Source organism: Oncorhynchus kisutch, linkage group LG16 (genome assembly GCF_002021735.2).
Source record: "Oncorhynchus kisutch isolate 150728-3 linkage group LG16, Okis_V2, whole genome shotgun sequence".
NCBI lineage: Eukaryota > Metazoa > Chordata > Actinopteri > Salmoniformes > Salmonidae > Oncorhynchus > Oncorhynchus kisutch.
In genome coordinates, this window is record NC_034189.2 from 33,100,006 (window position 1) to 33,120,232 (window position 20,227).

At 41.0% G+C, this 20,227-nt stretch overlaps 1 protein-coding gene across 1 annotated transcript; it reads left to right on the forward strand.

Annotated features, from left to right (window-relative positions):
- The first annotated feature begins 552 nt into the window (after positions 1–552).
- LOC109906769 (zinc finger protein OZF-like) lies at positions 553–6,113 on the forward strand. Its single transcript, XM_031792232.1, has 2 exons — positions 553–1,135; positions 3,474–6,113. Exons 1-2 carry the CDS (start codon positions 772–774, stop codon positions 4,706–4,708), a joined length of 1,599 nt encoding a protein of 532 aa, XP_031648092.1. The 5' UTR covers positions 553–771; the 3' UTR covers positions 4,709–6,113.
- The last annotated feature ends 14,114 nt before the right edge of the window (positions 6,114–20,227 follow it).

Genomic DNA, 20,227 nt, shown 5'->3' on the forward strand with positions numbered 1-20,227 from the left:
GAGTTCAAGTCCGAAGACTGAGATGGCCATTGAAAATGTTGATTTTGTGCCCAATTAACAATGTCTTCGTGGATGTTGATGTGTCTTGCTGGAAGATCCACTTATGGTCAAGTTTCAGCCTCCTAGCAGAGAGGTAACCAGGTTTTGGGCCAAAATATCCTGGTAGTGAGTAGTTTATTTATTTTATACAGTACATTTTTCTAATCTTTTTCAAGGGTATCAATAACTAGGTGCATATTTTGATATCTAGTTATTTGACTGAATCAGAAATACAGATGTGGAGTAGATCTGTTTGTTTTAAAATCTCATAAAAAATCTGAACTAACCAAACAACACTTGTTGCTCTTTGTACGTGTTGATATAATATTCTTATTTAATAGAGAGAAAAACGTTTCCCTAAACTGCTTCATAACATTATAATTCAATGAAGAATAAAAAAGTTTTCCCCCGTCACCTACCTGCGTTGACTCCCTCCAGACAGCAGATGGCGATATGTGTCTTTCAGGCCATGTTTCTACTGTGACGTATAATCTAGTGGACGGAACACTTCAACAACTGCAGCCACCCCTGTAGCTAGCAAGCCAACAAAGTCGGAACATTCAAGTTCTTTAGACAATTTCGTGGTTTATTTGCCACTATGCTTTACATGTACTTATGTGGGAGCAACTAGCTACCCCATTTAATTTAATATATACGTTGTAAGTCAACTAGCTGGCTGGTTAAGTTAGCACTAGTCTAGTCGCTAATGCTAACCAGCTGTTATCCCTGACCATGAGTTCATTAAGCTACTCTCCTCCTGCTAAAGAAGAGGTGGGCTGCTGGATGGAGAAGGAAGCTCTCGTCAAAGACGAGGATGAAGAGGAGGCTGTTACAATACAAAAACAAGTAGAGGGTGAGGCTGTTACAGTGAAAGAAGAAGAGAAAGACGTTACAGAGAAAGACTCCTTCAGAGTGAAAGAGGAGGAGGATGTTACTGTGAAAGAAAAGGAGGAAGATACAGTTTTGGAAGTGGAGGATGAAGTGAAAGAAGATGAAGACGTTTTTGGAATGAAGGATGAAGAGGGGGAGATTACTGTCACATTAGAGGAGGATGAAGAAGAGAAGACTGGAGATCTGATTAACACCAGTAAATACAGTGAGTACTATCTTATAAAACATGGACATTGATCTGATTAACACCAGTAAATACAGTGAGTACTCTCTTATAAAACAGGGACATTGATCTGATTAACACCAGTAAATACAGTGAGTACTATCTTATAAAACATGGACATTGATCTGATTAACACCAGTAAATACAGTGAGTACTATCTTATAAAACATGGACATTGATCTGATTAACACCAGTAAATACAGGGAGTACTATTTTATAAAACAGGGACATTCATCTGATTAACACCAGTAAATACGGTGAGTACTCTCTTATAAAACAGGGACATTGATCTAATTAACACCAGTAAATACAGTGAGTACAAACAGTACTATCTTATAAATCAGGGACACAAACTCTGCAGTTGTTGAACTAATGTGTGACATTTAAAAGGGCACTCTACACGTGAATATGTTTTTGTACTGTCGGAATTGTTCATGACGTCCTCCAGTGATTTGAACTTTTCCTGTTGAAAGGTGATATATAAATACAGTAAAGTATAAACACACTAAAGGGAAAATAGTTTTTTTTTAAAACAACTGCAAACTTGAAGGAGTGAGTTTTTATTTTACCTTTCTTAAACTAGGCAAGTCAGTTAAGAACAAATTCTTATTTTCAATTACGGCCTAGGAACAGTGGTTTAACTGCCTTGTTCAGGGGCAGAACAACAGATGTTTACCTTGTCAGCTCGGGGATTAAATCTTGTAACCTTTTGGTTACAAGTCCAACTCTCTAACCACACGCCCCAGGAGTGATAGTAAGGCATTCAAGGAGTTGGCTTGATGGGAAGTCGTGATGTCATCCAATAGACGACTGATCTTCATGTGAATATTGATTATTATTTTTTAAATCCTTCCTGTTCTGTCAAGTTGGTTGTTGATCTTTGCTAGAAAGCCATGACTTTCAAGACTATTTAAGTCCAAACTGTAACTAACTCAGGAACATTCAGTGTAGATTTGGCCTTGTGGTTTAGGTTATTGTCCTGTTAGTACAGTTGTTTGTATTCAGATCTCTGAAATGCACTCTACCTACGTAGCATTTAGTGTTTCTCTGTATTACGCTGGGGAAACAGTTTTCATGGGCACAGAAATTTTAAATAATTTCAGAGTATGCAAAATCCAATGGTTCTAAACGAGAGTCACCTTAACTTTATTGACAGCACCCAAATAGATACTGTCATTAATGCGGTTCTTCAATAATTACTCATCATTCTTAATACTGTAGCTGTTTAGTTAGTCACATGTTCAACTATCATCAGCTGATCCAGGAAATCATTTTCAAATTACAGTCAGATGACAAACATCACGACATGCAACAACAACCAACGTGCTTTACTTTCATTACTCTGGTAAAGACAGTTATGCTGTGCTCCACGTTGGATCCAACATCCCTAACAAATTGGTGTTTATAATGTTATTGTCTGCTTGATTTATAGTGGGGTCTCGTTAGTCTGTTTGGATACAGAGATACAGTGCCTTGCGAAAGTTTTTGGCCCCCTTGAACTTTGCGACCTTTTGCCACATTTCAGGCTTCAAACATAAAGATATAAAACTGTATTTTTTTGTGAAGAATCAACAACAAGTGGGACACAATCATGAAGTGGAACGACATTTATTGGATATTTCAAACTTTTTAAAAAAAAAAATTAAAATTGGGCGTGCAAAATTATTCAGCCCCTTTACTTTCAGTGCAGCAAACTCTCTCCAGAAGAGAGTAATGTAATGTAAAGTAATGTGAAATGCACTCATAAGCAACCTGGAAATGGATACTATTTTTGCTGTCAGCCTATGAGAACTCCCCTGAGTTTTCCCCCACGGTGGTGAATTATTATATAGCGACACAGAACTTAATGTGAGTTTCCTTGAGTAGCACTGATAGTGCGCTGTAATATTCAGAATACATTGTGAAAAACTATAATCTTCGCTTACCATTTTTGCTCCAGGCAGATATACTACATCCATAACTATCGGTTTCCTAATTAGCGGGAAGGTGTTTCTGCAATTAAATAGTGTGTGCATCGCCCTCGTGCTGCAATTCTAGCTAACACAGAAACAGGGCCTATATTGGAGACCAAAAGTCATCTGGCACACTGCTTAGGATTTCAACAACTTGAATAACTTATTTCTAGTTACCACTAATATGAAAACAAGACAAAATATGATTGTTGCTACCTTGACTGTCGTAATTGTCAAATAATTTAACAGACGGCAATTGTTGTACAACTTCATGGGTATACTCTGGGCATCACCTTTTACCTAAAAAAACTGTGGATTTCTGCTGTTGTGGGCCTGTAACCGTCTGTCTGACGTTGTCATTTACACAGGAGAGCGACGGGACTATCTTGGATCCTCTGGGAAGCCTCAACAACATCATGATGCTGACGAGGCAGAGAAGAGTCTCTCCAGATCAGAACTCCTCAAGAAACACCAGCAGAGACCCAAAGGAAAGAAACCTCACTGCTGCTCTGACTGTGGGAAACATTGCAAATCTTCATCAAAACTTAAAATACACCAGCGAGTACATACAGGAGAGAAACCTTATAGCTGTAATCAATGTGGGAAGAGTTTTACTAATTCAAGTAATATGAAAACACACCAGAGAACACACACAAGAGAGCAGCCTTACAGCTGTGATCAGTGTGGCAAGAGTTTTACGCAGTCAACCAACCTGGTATCACACCAGAGAACACACACAGGAGAGAAACCTTATAGCTGTGATCAGTGTGGCAAGAGGTTTACTCAGTCAAGTAGCCTGGTATCACACCAGAGAACACACACAGGAGAGCAGCCATATAGCTGTGATCAGTGTGGCAAGGGTTTTACTCGGTCAACCAACCTGGTGTCACACCAGAGAACACACACAGGAGACCAGCCTTATAGCTGTGATCAGTGTGGCAAGAGTTTTACTAATTCAAGAAATCTGCTATTACACCAGAGAACACACACAGGAGAGAAGCCATATAGCTGTGAGCAATGTGGGAAAAACTTTTCTCGAATAGGGTACCTTAAAGGACACCAGAGAACACACACAGTAGAGAAGCCTTATAGCTGTGATCATTGTGGAAAGAGTTTTACTCAGTTAAGCAAGCTGTTATCACACCAGAGAACACACACAGGAGGGCAGTCATATAGCTGTGAGCAATGTGGGAAAATCTTTTCTCGGATAGGACACCTTAAAGGACACCAGAGAACACACACAGGAGAAAAGCCTTATAGCTGTAATCAATGTGGGAAGAGTTTTACTCATTCAAGTAATCTGAAAACACACCAGAGAACACACACAGGAGAGAAGCCTTATAGCTGTGATCAGTGTGGCAAGAGTTTTACTCAGGCAAGCAACCTGGTATCACACCAGAGAACACACACAGGAGAGCAGTCATGTAGCTTTGAGCAATGTGGGAAAAACTTTTCACAGGGAGAACGCCTTAAAGAGCACCAGAGAACACACACAGGAGAAAAGCCTTATAGCTGTAATCAGTGTGGCAAGAGATACTCTCATTCAAGTGGTCTGATTAAACATCAGAAAATACATGCAGGAGATCCACAGAGTGTAGAATGATCTCCAACACCAGACCTGGATAGTAGAACACAGAGTGGGGAATGATCTCCAACACCAGACCTGGGTAGTAGAACACAGAGTGTAGAATGACCTCCAACACCAGACCTGGGTAGTATAACCCAGAGTGTAGAATGATCTCCAACACCAGACCTAGGATTAAATGTCAGGTATTGTGAAAAACTGGGTTTAAATGTATTTGGCTGAGGTGTATGTAAACTTCTGACTTCAACTGTATATACTTCAAATCACAATTTATTTGTCACATACACATGTTTAGCAGATGTTATTGCGGGTGTAGCGAAATGCTTGTGTTTCTGGCTCCAACAGTCCAGTAATATCTAGCAAGTCATTTCTAACAATACACACAATCTAAAGGGATGGAGTTAAGAAAATATAAATATTTCGACAAGCGATGTCAGAGCAGCGTAGACTAAGATATGAAATGAGTAATGCATAGACTAAGATACAGTAGAATAGGATAGAATATAGTATATACATATGAGATGAGTTATACATAGACTAAGATACAATAGAATAGAATACAGTATATACATATGAGATGAATAATGCCAGATATGTAAACATGCAGGAGATCCACGGAGGAAAGATAGTGATGGTGCTCAGTGACGTTGTTGCAAATGGTGGGGAACAACCGATTTCGGCATTTTTTATAATTTTACCCGCGTTTTTTCTCCCCAATTTAGATTTTAAAATTTGATCTAGTTTCATTGGTGGAGTTTAAACACTTAATCGGCGAAGGAAAGATAGTGATGGTGCTCAGTGACGTTGTTTTAAATGCAACCAATTTCAGAATTTTTTTAATTAATTTACCACCGTTTTTTCTCCCCAATTTCGATATTGTGATGTCTACAGCGCTGTTGGCTGGTCGTCATTGACCTTGCGTAGGCTTAAACACTGGTATACACTGATTTACAAGGCCATATTGGGTATAATGCCATTTTATCTCTGTTCTTTTTTAGTCAGGTTGGTAAATAAATATCATTTATGGTCCCATTCTGATTTGTTCTAAAAGTACAAAAAATTAGAGCAGGTCATGGTAGAAATAGTTCTAGTTACTTAGCTCCGTTGTCCTGGAATTCTCTCCTGAACATTTTAAAATGTGATGATCTAGTTTCGTTGGTGGAGTTTAAACACTTCATCGATGTATATATCATAGGAGAGTGTAATTGTTTTTAGGCCAGCAGTTTTTAGTCAAGACTTTCGTGTTTTTAACGTAAAATGTTTTTGTTGTACTGTATGTGTGTTTATAGCTTTGTTTAATGTTGTGTATGTAAGTTGTTTTGTCTGAAACGTTGTTCCCCCTGCTGCTATTGGACCAGGTCTCTCTTGGAAAAGAGATGTTATCTCAATGAGAAAAACCTGTATAAATAAAGTTAAATAAAAATACAAATATTGACTCATCGCTGCAACTCCCCAACGGGTGCAAGGAGGCGAAGGTCGAGTCATGCGTCCTCTAAAATATGACCCGCCAAACCGTGCTTCTTAACACCTGCCCGCTTAACCCGGAAGCCAGCTGCACCAAGATGTCGGAGGAAACACTGTTCACCTGACGACAGAGGTCAGCCTGCAGGCGCCACAAGGAGTCGCTAGAGTAGTAAGGCCCCTCATAACCTTTTTTCAACACACTCGACACTCCCAACACTTCCAACTATCAATCTCTTTGGCACCGTAGACATCAAGTCACTTGACAATAATGTTCCATACAACGTTGCATTCCATGTTTGAAAGGTCTGTCATTTTCCTTGAAGACAATCAAAGTTAACATTCCATAAAACTTCATTTAAAGGCTGAGTCGCCTGTCCCTTTTAATAGCCGGGCAATGGCACACATTACAGCAAATGCATTTGGGGTCTTTTTATTTTTAATTTAACCAGGCAAGTCAGTTAAGAACAAATTCTTATTTTCAATGACGGCCTAGGAACAGTGGGTTAACTGCCTGTTCAGGGGCAGAACGACAGATTTGTACCTTGTCAGCTCGGGGGTTTGAACTTGCTAGTCCAACACTCTAACCACTAGGCTACCCTGCCACCCCCTGTCTAAATTAAAGGAGCTACAATTATAATTTAATTACATCCTTTAAATAAAATGTCCATAATATCTGCATTTATAGTGGAATGATATTGTTTCACAATATTCCTTCACATTTTTGTTTGACAGCAAAAGCCAGACTGTCTTCTGTCAAGATGTCAAGATGGGAAAACCCTCCCTCTCTGCCAGCGGTGTCACAAAAAGCCGTGGTCATCTCATTCTCAACCAACAATGGCAGACTGGGGCAAGCAGCCAATGTAGAAATCTACACTCTTCAATCAATTTCAGTTTATGTGAGAAAACAAGTACTGAATAGTGTAGGGAATCATTGTACCATCTAAATCGTTGTGAAATACATTTTCAATTTAAAAAAAATATATTTTTGGGGATGTTTGAAGTTGGTGGACGAAACTGAAAGTGAAATAGTCTCCACTGTAGTCCGTGCTATCCGGGATCCTTCAGACTTCCCTACCCCACTGACCTCTCCTCCATGTTACAGGGAAACTTCTGCTTTGTGCTGTTTGTGAGGGAGCCTGGACTATTTGTAATGTCTAAATGAAGACCAACATGCACTACAGAGGCCAGACCAGTACTTATGGATAGGAGTAATCCATTAAATAACTTTAAACCGCTTTCGTATGTACAAAGAAAATGCATTGGAGATAATATCTCTGCTTGAGCCTCGACTTCCCTCTCTGTCCCAAAGAGGAAGGCCTTCGCCCAATTCTCTCCAAGTTCTGATCACTTTGAGGTTTTTGGCATCTGGAATCTTTCATCGTGAAACTGCTGATTTGTGTGGTGTCAGTGAAGCAACTGTGTGTTTAATTGTTCACAAAGTCTGCAGGGCCATTTGTGAACTGAGGAGTCTTTATGTCAAGTTTCCTGATGCTGCTGGCCAAGCCAACTATAAAGTACAATCCCATGAATACTAATAGTTACTACATAGTAACATGGTCAGAGGATATTAGGGTGAGAAACATGGTCTACTAATAGTTACTACATAGTAACATGGTCAGAGGATATTAGGGTGAGAAACATGGTCTACTAATAGTTACTACATAGTAACATGGTCTACTAATAGTTACTACATAGTAACATGGTCAGAGGATATTAGGGTGACCAATATAACATTTTAGCTTCTGTCCCTCTCCTCGCCCCTACCTGGGCTCGAACCAGGGACCCTCTGCACACATCAACAACAGCCACCCATGAAGCATCATTTACCCATCGCTCCACAAAAGCCCTGGCTAAACCTGACTAGGGGGAGCCGGTCGTCAACATAACCTGACCAGAGGGAGACCCCTCCCCCCTCTGCTGCTGTGCCTTGTAAATTCTGCCGTTCTGCTCCTGAAATTTTCAGTAATTGACTACACCAGCAGTCGGCATCCTTTTCTAGTTGGAGTGCCAATTTATCTGACCATTTCTACCAATCTGCGTGCCAGTTATGATTTTCATATGCCCATTTTCGTGGAACAGTTTAATTTAATTTATAATAGTATCTGAAATTCATTGTCTGTGATTAATCTACATTCTGTCTAAATGAAAATAATACAAATCTTTTTATTGCCATTATGACATCATGGATGTATTCTAGATGCCAACTATGTAAAAATTGCCTATATAAAGCCAACAAATAAAAACATTGCAGCCTGCAGATAGAAAATATCCTATAAATCACATTTTCTGCACATGGCCTGTCTACAACGATCTTGAAACATTGTATCAACTATCAACTGGGTCCTCCGAAACTTGCAACATTGTATAAAATATTTTAGGCCCTCAGTTTCCCAGCACCAGTGAGTTCGGGACAGACACAGCTGTCGGCTATTTGTGCAAAGGATAAGAAGTAATCAGGTATTTTATGACATTTCCACTGGATCATGCCGAGTGGTTATCGAAAAGGGTGAGAGCTGGAAATGTTTTATGAAAATACTTTGAAGAACTATTGTCATACGCAATTGATTTTGATTAGACTTGTTTACTTGCTGTTTGAGGTGAAGAAAAATGTATTTGAGAAGCTCCACAACTCATTAGTGGTGGTGCATTAAGACAATCAGATATACTATCAGACATCGCCAAATGGGCACATTTATAGGCCTACATTTGCGCGCAGGCCAGGTAGACTTGTCCTACATAATTAGGTGTGCTTCCTTACTCAATATTGACAGGAGCGTTTCAAACAAAAGACAATTATTAAATTGACAACTGACGCATCTTGCGGGGTCAGGTCTGGGTGGTCTGCCAGGGGCCGTTTCATTTAGTATCTGTTTGGGTCGGCATGGGGAATGATTGTATTTTCCCATAGTATGTTTTACCGAAGTTGACCGACTGAAAGGCAGTGTAACTTTATGACTGTTGGATTCGGGCTAAACTTTGAACATTGAGATACTAAAGACATGATAGATCAGAAGGAGAGTGTATATAAAGGAGTAAGATCTGTAGAAAGACAGTGGCTGTGGAATGTTCTGGGTGGACGGGAGGAGATCACAGGATTGTTTAGGGGAAGCGGATGGACATCTGTGGATTAGACGATCCACTAAAGGTCAGATCCACTAAAGGGAGTAATAAGTGTTTAGTATCCTGTTACCCTCTTCCTGTCGAAACAGAAGATGTAAGGATTGGAGAGAAGGAGGAGTGTCCAAAGTGGGGTATACTTGTGATGGTAAGAACATGTTTCTGTCTGAATTACAGCTGTAACGACCGTTTGGGAAGAATTAAACTTAGTCAAGCTTCTCTAGTGTCCGTAAGTTATTTACTCTGAAAAATTAGAACCAAGCACTAATTACTGTTCTCTGAAGGAGGGAAACGAGGGCCCCACTCCTTCCTGGGTCGGTGAAGAGCGGTATTAAATTTAAGGAATAAACCCGAGCCTCACGCTCATCACATGTGGAAGGCGGGGCTTCCAGCGAGAATTTAATAGTATGTTGTACCTAGTTTCCCTCCTTCAGGGAACGGAACAGTAGTTATAGTCATAACGTTATGCTTGTCATATGATGAACTTCAACTTAAATATGGATTTTGCTGTCGGTGTAACAGCTCTCTTCTATCTCCTCCTCTGACGAAGAGGTAGAACAAGGGTCGGACCAAAATGCAGCGTGATGATGATTCATGACATATTTTAATGAAGGAAAATCTATACATACAGAAACTACAAAACTAACTAAATGAAATAATGAAAACCGAAACAGCCCTATCTGGTGCAAACACAAAGACAGGAACAATCACCCACGAAAACACTCACAGAATATGGCTGCCTAAATATGGTTCCCAATCAGAGACAACGATAATCACCTGACTCTGATTGAGAACCGCCTCAGGCAGCCATAGACTACGTAGACACCCCACAAAACCCCTAAGACAAAAACACACCACAATAACCCATGTCACACCCTGGCCTGACCAAATAAATAAAGAAAACACAAAATACTAAGACCAAGGCGTGACAGTCAGACAATTATTTTGTATTCCCGAAATGCACTCGACCTACGACCTGGCTCCTTATGTTACGCTGGGAAAACAGTTTGTGGGCACAGAAATTCTAAATCATTTCAGAGTTTGCCATATCCAATGTTTTTTAACTGAGTCATCTTGTAATTCAAGATGGCGTAGCAGTATGACGTGTTTGTTGTTCGTCTTTTTTTGTATATATTGCAAAATATTTCAATATCTTTTTCCATGTTTAAATTAAATATACCTTCCGGCAACCCGTCTCACCCAATGTGATACGGGTCTGCAATTTTTTTTAGACCTTATAGCTAGAACCTCCATCAGAACCTAGCCATCAGAAGCTAACTAGCTAATTAGCTACTAGATATTTAGTCATTGTTAGCCACTGCACAGCCTTTACTTTTTTAGCTCAGACACCAGCAGCTTTTAGCCTGGATAATACCTGCCAGTCTGCACAGGGCGATATCAACCCTGAGCATACACCGGATAATCGTAGCTAGCTGCTGGCCCAGTGGCCCAGCCTCGGAGCTAACCTTGAGCCAGGCCCATCTCCCAGCCTGCTCAGTGGACCCTATGATCACTCGGCTACACAGCTGATGCCTCCCAGACTCTTCACTAAGATGACTAGAAGCCACTACATCACCGGATTCCTGCCGTAAGCTCTGGACCTTTGCACCGGAGTGACTATAGTGGCTAATGCCCTTGTCCCAAAGCTAGCACCAGTTAGCCTCGAGCCAGGTGCATCTCCTTGCTAGCACACACAATTACTCCAGCTACAATACCTCTTTTGCCAATTGGCCTGGACCTATGGGCAAAACGGAGCCCTGCCGATCCATCACGACTGGTCTACCGACGTAATTCTGTCCGATGTGCCCTCAACCAGCCTTTGCAGGACGTCGGTGACGCCCTTGTCCCGAAGCTAGCACCAGTTAGCCTCGAGTCAGGCGCATCTCCCGACTAGCGTAGTAACGACTAACTAACGGCTTCCCTGTTTCATATATTCCCGTTCACTGGACCCTATGATCACTTGGCTACATAGCTGATGCCTGCTGGATTGTTCATTAAACACGGGTCTCCAGTTTATCTGTCAGCTACAGCATCGAGCTCCGGCCCTGTGTGTAGTTAACTGACCCTCTCTGCCCATTCAGTGCCATTTTAACTGTTGTTTTAGCAGATTAACTGTTGTTGTCTTACCCATTGTTGTCTTAGCTAGCTCTCCCAATCAACACCTGTGATTGCTTTATGCCTCGCTTGTGGTTTAGGGTAGTTATAATTTTTTTATTTCACTGAGGAGCCCCTAGTCCCACTCAACATGGCTCAGAGAGCTCTTTTGTCCCACCTCCCACACATGCCGTGACCTCACCTAGTATAACTAGTGCCTCCAGAGATGCAGCCTCTCTTATCGTCACTCAATGCTTAGGTTTACCTCCACTCTACCCCCACCCTACCATACCCCTGTCTGTACATTATGCCTTGAATCTATCCTACCACGCCTAGAAATCTGCTCCTTTCATTCTCTGTTCCCAACGCACTATTCGACCAGTTATGATAGCCTTTAGCCGTACCCTCATCCTACTCCTCTGTTCCTCGGGTGATGTAGAGGTTAACCCAGGCCCTGTGTGTCCCCAGGCGTTCTCATTTGTTGACTTCTGTAATCGAAAAGGCCTTGGTTTCATGCATGTTAATATCAGAAGCCTCCTCCATAAGTTTGTTTTACTAACTGCTTTAGCACACTCCGCCAACCTTGATGTCCTTGCCGTGTCTGAATCCTGGCTTAGGAAGGAAACCAAAAATTCTGAAATTTCCATCCCCAACCACAACATTTTCCGTCAAGATAGAACTGTCAAAAAGAGAGGAGTTGCAATTTACTGCAGAGATGGCCTGCAAAGTTCTGTCATACTGCCCAAACAGTTTGAGCTTTTAATTTTAAAAATTAATTTCTCCAGAAATAAGTCTCTAACTTTTGCCGCCTTTTATAGAACCCCTTCCGCTCCCAGCTGTGCCCTGGACACCATATGTGAATTGTTTGCCCCCTATCTATCTTAAGAGTTCGTTCTATTAGGTGACCTAACCTGGGATATGCTTAACACCCTGACCGTCCTACAATCCAAGCTAGATGCCCTCAATCTCACACAAATGATCTGTGAACCCACCAGGTACAACCCTAAATCCGTAAACATGGGCACCCTCATAGATATTATCCTGACCAACTTGCCCTCCGAATAAACCTCTATTATTTTCAATCAGGATCTCAGCGATCATTGCCTGCATCCGTTATGGGTCCGCGGTCAAACGACCACCCCTCATCACTGTCAAACGCTCCCTAAAACACTTCTGCAAACAGGCCTTTCTAATCGACCTGGCCCGGGTATCCTGGAAGGATTTTAACCTCATCCCGTCAGTAGAGGATGCCTGGTTGTTCTTTAAAAGTAATTTCCTCACCACCTTAGAAAAGCATGCCCCTTTCAAAAAAGCTGAATAAAAAGGTAACATTGACAAATTAAACAGAAATTGTAGACCTTTAATCTTTTCCAACATGTCAACAGACACTTTCTCATTATCACTGGTTGATGTACATGTCAGAGCCTCTTCAGTGTGGATGGGGTTTAGCATACATTTTCAACAACAAAGACTGCACTTCCAGTTTGTCTTCTTTACTCTGTCGAACTCTTTTGTCTTCATTCCTAGGCACAGCACATGGAACCACTGTTGGCATGCAAAACATTCAATCTAAAACAAAACAAAGCGTAACACGTTATAAATAATATGAAATATCAATGCAGTATGACGAATTAGCCATCCATTGTGTTATATCATAAATTGTCTTACATGCCGTCACTGTTGTCAAAAGATTAGAAACATGTTAAATAAAGTTACTAACCCAGTCAGTCTTTGTGCCACATCCAGGTTCTTCATCAGTGGCACACATGAAGCAGTTGTTGGCTTTGTTGAACTCTGAAATCATTGGCATGAACAGAACATATGGCTGTCCCACACAACTACATAAAATTAAAGAATGTACATTTACTTTGAATTAAATGTCATTACATACCAAACATTTTTAGTATATCCTCAGCCATTTATTTCTGCAGTTGCTCCATGTGTTTTTGAAGGTTCCATATAAATTTGGGAGGGGATGTTGGGGAAGATCTGTGCAACTTCCTTGGCCATCAAATAGTTGTTGACCTAATTGTCACATAACCATTCATTATTGAAAATATAACTATCAAACCTGCATTTCAAAGACCCCACAGCTGAAGGTGTCCTGCTGCATGGTGTGAGTTATTTCCACTCCTTTCCACTTTCTGCCCACCTAGTCATCTTTTCCATGGCAGGATCTTCTCATTTTGAAGTATTCTCTTTTTATGTAAACATAATGGAATTCTAAATAGTTATAGACAAATGAATACACAAGCCAAATTTGTATGCTGTAATCTAGTAGTAATTTAGTAGTAGAGGTAATTTCCTTTATGCCCCATTCTACACACAGACTAAATTGTAGGCACTGAACCATTTACAGGACAATAATAAAAGTAGCATATAGGATCCAACCCTATCACATAGTGAATAAATGTAGAGCATTTGTAGACTTTAAGAAAAAAATATTAAGTGACAGTTTCATCAGTACCTGCTTAAAGAAAGTCATATCACAGATGACAGTGCCCACCAAATCTATGACGAAAGAGAATGAATTGTAAGCACCAATGTGTGTTTGTCAAAATACAGTGCCTTGCGAAAGTATTCGACCCCCTTGAACTTTGCGACCTTTTGCCACATTTCAGGCTTCAAACATAAAGATATAAAACTGTATTTTTTTGTGAAAAATCAACAACAAGTGGGACACAATCATGAAATGGAACGACATTTATTGGATATTTCAAACTTTTTGAACAAATCAAAAACTGAAAAATTGGGCGTGCAAAATTATTCAGCCCCTTTACTTTCAGTGCAGCAAACTCTCTCCAGAAGTTCAGTGAGGATCATCATAATATTGAAATGGAAGGAGTATCAGACCACTGCAAATCTACCAAGACCTGGCCGTCCCTCTAAACTTTCAGCTCATACAAGGAGAAGACTGATCAGAGATGCAGCCAAGAGGCCCATGATCACTCTGGATGAACTGCAGAGATCTACAGCTGAGGTGGGAGACTCTGTCCATAGGACAACAATCAGTCGTATATTGCACAAATCTGGCCTTTATGGAAGAGTGGCAAGAAGAAAGCCATTTCTTAAAGATATCCATAAAAAGTGTTGTTTAAAGTTTGCCACAAGCCACCTGGGAGACACACCAAACATGTGGAAGAAGGTGCTCTGGTCAGATGAAACCAAAATTGAACTTTTTGGCAACAATGCAAAACGTAATGTTTGGCGTAAAAGCAACACAGCTCATCACCCTGAACACACCATCCCCACTGTCAAACATGGTGGTGGCAGCATCATGGTTTGGGCCTGCTTTTATTCAGCAGGGACAGGGAAGATGGTTAAAATTGATGGGAAGATGGATGGAGCCAAATACAGGACCATTCTGGAAGAAAACCTGATGGAGTCTGCAAAAGACCTGAGACTGGGATGGAGATTTGTCTTCCAACAAGACAATGATCCAAAACATAAAGCAAAATCTACAATGGAATGGTTCAAAAATAAACATATCCAGGTGTTAGAATGGCCAAGTCAAAGTCCAGACCTGAATCCAATCGAGAATCTGTGGAAAGAACTGAAAACTGCTGTTCACAAATGCTCTCCATCCAACCTAACTGAGCTCGAGCTGTTTTGCAAGGAGGAATGGGAAAAAATGTCAGTCTCTCGATGTGAAAAACTGATAGAGACATACCCCAAGCGACTTACAGCTGTAATCGCAGCAAAAGGTGACGCTACAAAGTATTAAGGGGGCTGAATAATTTTGCACGCCCAAGTTTTCAGTTTTTGATTTGTTCAAAAAGTTTGAAATATCCAATAAATGTCGTTCCACTTCATGATTGTGTCCCACTTGTTGTTGATTTTTCACAAAAAAATACAGTTTTATATCTTTATGTTTGAAGCCTGAAATGTGGCAAAAGGTCGCAAAGTTCAAGGGGGCCGAATACTTTCGCAAGGCACTGTAATATCTGAAAATGTCAGTTGTTGAACATAATACTTCTATTTGCAATAGCAATTTATGATCTATGCATTGATATATATTCCATGTACCAACACTACATGTAGGACAGACATAAGACATTCCCACATAGAGTATTTATTTATTTAATTATTCTATTTCACCAAGATAAAGCAAAGCAGTGCGACACAAACAACAACAGAGTTACACATGGAATAAACAAACATACAGTCAATAACACAATAGAAAAGTCTACATACAGTGTGTGCAAATGAGGTAAGATTAGGGAGGTAAGGCAATAAATAGGCCGTAGTGGCGAAATAATTGCAATTTAGCAAATAAACACTGGAGTGATATATGTGCAGAAGATGAACGTGCAAGTAGAGATACTGGGGTGTAAAGGAGCAAAAAATATATAAAAAAATAAAAACAATATGGGGATGAAATAGTTGGATGGGCTATTTACAGATGGGCTATGTACAGGTGCAATGATCTGCAAGCTGCTCTCATAGCTGATGCTTAAAGATAGTGAGGGAGATAATGTCTCCAACTTCAGTGATTTTTGCAATTCGTTCCAGTCATTGGCAGCTGAGAACTGGAAGGAAAGGCGGCCAAAGTAGGAATTGGTTTTGGGAGTGACCAAATGGTGTGCAATGTGTAAGCCCACTGAGTGGACATTCTGAACCTTGTTTGAAGTCACCAGGTCACATGACCAAGGAGCTAATAAAATTTGATTTGAGCTATTGAAATTTTACATTTGGAAAAATTAATGTAAAATCATGTGAGATGAAAATGGACAAACTAAAGGATGTGCAATATAAAGGGGTATATAAATATATAAAGTGGACACTGAACCTTGTTTGAAGTCACTAGGTCACATGACCAATGAGCTATTGAAATTCAAAAATGTAAATGAATAGTCAGAGATGTAAATCGACAAAAAAAGTGTGCAATTTGTGTCTATGCCATCGGGTTAGCTAAAACCAGTTTTGAAAGTTTTAGGCGTAATGGTTAAAGAGCTATTGAAATTTGAACTGATGTTGGTGGACGTAAGAAAAACTAAAGGCGAATATCCGTCAAAGATCCAACTTGAATCTGTCTCTTTGGCTCTGAATATGTCTTGAAATAATTTATATAATAATATAACATACTAATAATGAATAAGGAAGATAATTCTGGTTTTCTGTGAATAGCTTCCATAACGTTACTATAGCTAATTGTAGTGCTCTCCAAGATGGCATAGCAGTCAGATGTCCTTTGTCCTCGCCTTGTCATGTCCCGTGTGTGTGTATATATATATATATATTTACATCTTTCTTTGCATATCTTTATATATTCTCTTTTCCAAAAACTCAACTTCAAAACACTCTCCTGCAAAACCGCCTCACCAATTAAAAATGATTTACCTCAAATCTGAAATCCACAATAGAAGCTAGCAAGAAGCTAACCAGAAGCTAGCCAGTTTACTGGCTAACGTTACTTATTCAGCAAACCACGGTTGATGGTCATCAGCTATCCTTTAGCTCGAAAAGCTATTGCCAGTTTTGTACAACGCGACTCAGACCAGAACATACCGGACCTATTTTTTCTCTCCATATCCCCGGATTTCAACCGAAAGCTCTAGACATTTACACCTGGATCTCACAGCTAGCTAGCTGCTATCCGTGTGACTATTGGCTTACGTCGATCCCGGAGAAAACATAAATTATTCCTGAGCTTTACAGCCGATGCGGAGCCCGACCGTGCCTTCACGACTAGACTACTGACGGTTTCTGCCCAAGGGAGTTATCCAACTGACCCTTCCGTCGCGAAGTTACCTGAACGCCCATCTGCGGCCAGCTAATCGTTAGCTGTCTTATCAGCTGCTATCTGAATAGGTCTATCGGACAATTTTTCTTGGGTCACTATAACTATATCTATTTTTCCAATTGGATTGATCCCCTCTCCCACACGGAACCCCACTAATCTACCGTCGGAATTGCACGAGGTGGCTAAAAACAGACCTCCATCCTATGCTAGCTTGTTACCGATGACTCAGCTAGCTGTCTGAATCGCCGTTACCCCAACCAACCTCACTACTCACTGGACCATTATGATCACTCGACTAAGCATGCCTCTCCTTAATGTCAATATGCCTTGTCCATTGCTGTTCTGGTTAGTGTTTATTGGCTTATTTCACATTAGAGCCTCTAGCCCTGCTCACTGTACCTTATCCAACCTCAGTTCCACCACCCACACATGAGATGACATCACCTGGTTTCAATTAGGTTTCTAGAGACAATATCTCTCTCATCATCACTCAATACCTAGGTTTACCTCCACTGTATTCATATCCTACCATACCTTTGTCTGTACATTATACCTTGAAGCTATTTTATCGCCCCCTACTCTCTGTTCCGGACGTTCTAGATGACCAATTCTCATAGCTTTTAGCCGTACCCTTATTCTACTCCTCCTCTGTTCCTCTGGTGATGTAGAGGTGAATCCAGGCCCTGCAGTGCCTAGCTCCACTCCTATTCCCCAGGCGCTCTCTTTTGATGACTTCTGTAACTGTAATAGCCTTGGTTTCATGCATGTTAACATTAGAAGCCTCCTCCCTAAGTTTGTTTTATTCACTGCTTTAACACACACTGCCAACCCGGATGTTCTAGCCGTGTCTGAATCCTGGCTTAGGAAGACCACCAAAAATTCTGAAATCTACATTCCTAACTACAACATTTTCAGACAAGATAGAACGGCCTAAGAGGGCGGTGATGCAATCTACTGCAAAGATAGCCTGCAGAGTTCTATCCTACTATCCAGGTCTGTACCAAAGTAATTTGAACTTCTACTTTTAAAAATCCACCTCGATAAAAACAAGTCTCTCACCGTTGCCGCCTGCTATAGACCACCCTCTTCCCCCATCTGTGCTCTGGACACCATATGGGGCGGCAGGGTAGCCTAGTGGTTAGAGCGTTGGACTAGTAACCGAAAGGTTGCAAGTTCGAATCCCCGAGCCAACAAGGTACAAATCTGCCGTTCTGCCCCTGAACAGGCAGTTAACCCACTGTTCCTAGGCCGTCATTGAAAATAAGAATTTGTTCTTAACTGACTTGCCTAGTAAAATAAAACAATTTAATAAAAATATGTGAACTGATTGTCCCCCATCTATCTTCAGAGCTCGTGCTGCTAGGCGACCTAAACTGGAACATGCTTAACACCCCAGCCATCCTACAATCTAAGCTTGATGCCCTCAATCTCACACAAATGATCAATGAACCTACCAGGTACCACGCCAAAGCCGTAAACACGGGCACCCTCATAGATATCATCCTAAACAACTTGCCCTCTAAATACACCTCTGCTGTTTTCAACAAAGATCTCAGCGATCACTGCCTCATTGCCTGCATCCGTAATGGGTCAGCGGTCAAAAGACCTCCACTCATCACTGTCAAACGCTCCTTGAAACACTTCAGCGAGTAGGCCTTTCTAACCAACCTGGCCGGGGTATCCTGGAAGGATATTGACCTCATCCCGTCAGTAGAGGATGCCTGGTTATTTTTTTAAATGCCTTCCTCACCATCTTAAATAAGCATGCCCCATTCAATACATTTAAAACCAGGAACAGATATAGCCCTTGGTTTTCTCCAGACCTGACTGCCCTTAACCAACACAAAAACATCCTATGGTGTTCTGCATTAGCATCGAACAGCCCCCGTGACTTTTCAGGGAAGCTAGAAACCAATATACACAGGCAGTTAGAAAAGCCAAGGCTAGCTTTTTCAAGCAGAAATTTGCTTCCTGCAACACAAACTCAAAAAAGTTCTGGGACACTGTAAAGTCCATGGAGAATAAGAACACCTCCTCCCAGCTGCCAACTGCACTGAGGACAGGAAACACTGTCACCACCGATAAATCAACTATAATTGAGATAGCCTTGGTATCTCAAATTATTGCCTCGCCTGGTTCACCAACTACTTCTCTGATAGAGTTCAGTGTGTCAAATCGGAGGGCCTGTTGTCTGGTTTTCTGGCAGTCTCTACGGGGGTGCCGCGGGGTTCAATTCTTGGACCGACTCTCTTCTCTGTATACATCAATGATGTCGCTCTTGCTGCTGGTGAGTCTCTGATCCACCTCTATGCAGACGACACCATTCTGTAGTCTTCTGGCCCTTGTTTGGACACTGTGTTAACAACCCTCCAGATGAGCTTCAATGCCATACAACTCTCCTTCCGTGGCCTCCAATTGCGCCTAAATACAAGTAAAACTAAATGGATTTTCTTCAACCGATCGCTGCCTGCACCTGCCGCCCGTCCAACATCACTGCTCTCACATCAAACATCTCCAATCCAAAGTTAAATCTAGCATTGGCTTCCTATTTCGCAACAAAGCATCCTCCACTCATGCTGCCAAACATACCCTTGTAAAACTGTCCATCCTACCGAAATAATGTCATGTTTTACTTGTACCTCAGCCAGCATTGTGAATGGTTAGGAAATATTATGTCATGTTTTACTCGTACCTCAGCCAGCATTGTGAATGGTGTCTGAGGCAGTGACATACTAGACCAGGGCAGTAAATCTAATACTTAGGTGTTTTCAGTCATGCATGAAAGGTCTGGGGTGGTTCTAAGTTACATTTCTGGCCATGCTGGCAGGGTCTGAATCAAACCCAATGTCCAATGGGATTGATCTGTTTGATCCAATTGTTTGTTTCAGTTTCCAGTAGTTGAATCCATTGACAAATTGTTGATTTCAACAAATGCACTGGGTTGGTTGAAAAGTGATACTAAATTTAAAAACCATGCACTATTTTGACATAGTGGAAGATATAATACTGAATTGATACTGTTTTTCATACTAAGATGGACCAAGAAATGTTGCTTTTGCACATAGTTGTTCATTGGTTTAGCAAGAGTCTGTTGATTGGTCAGTCATTGGGTTAATTTG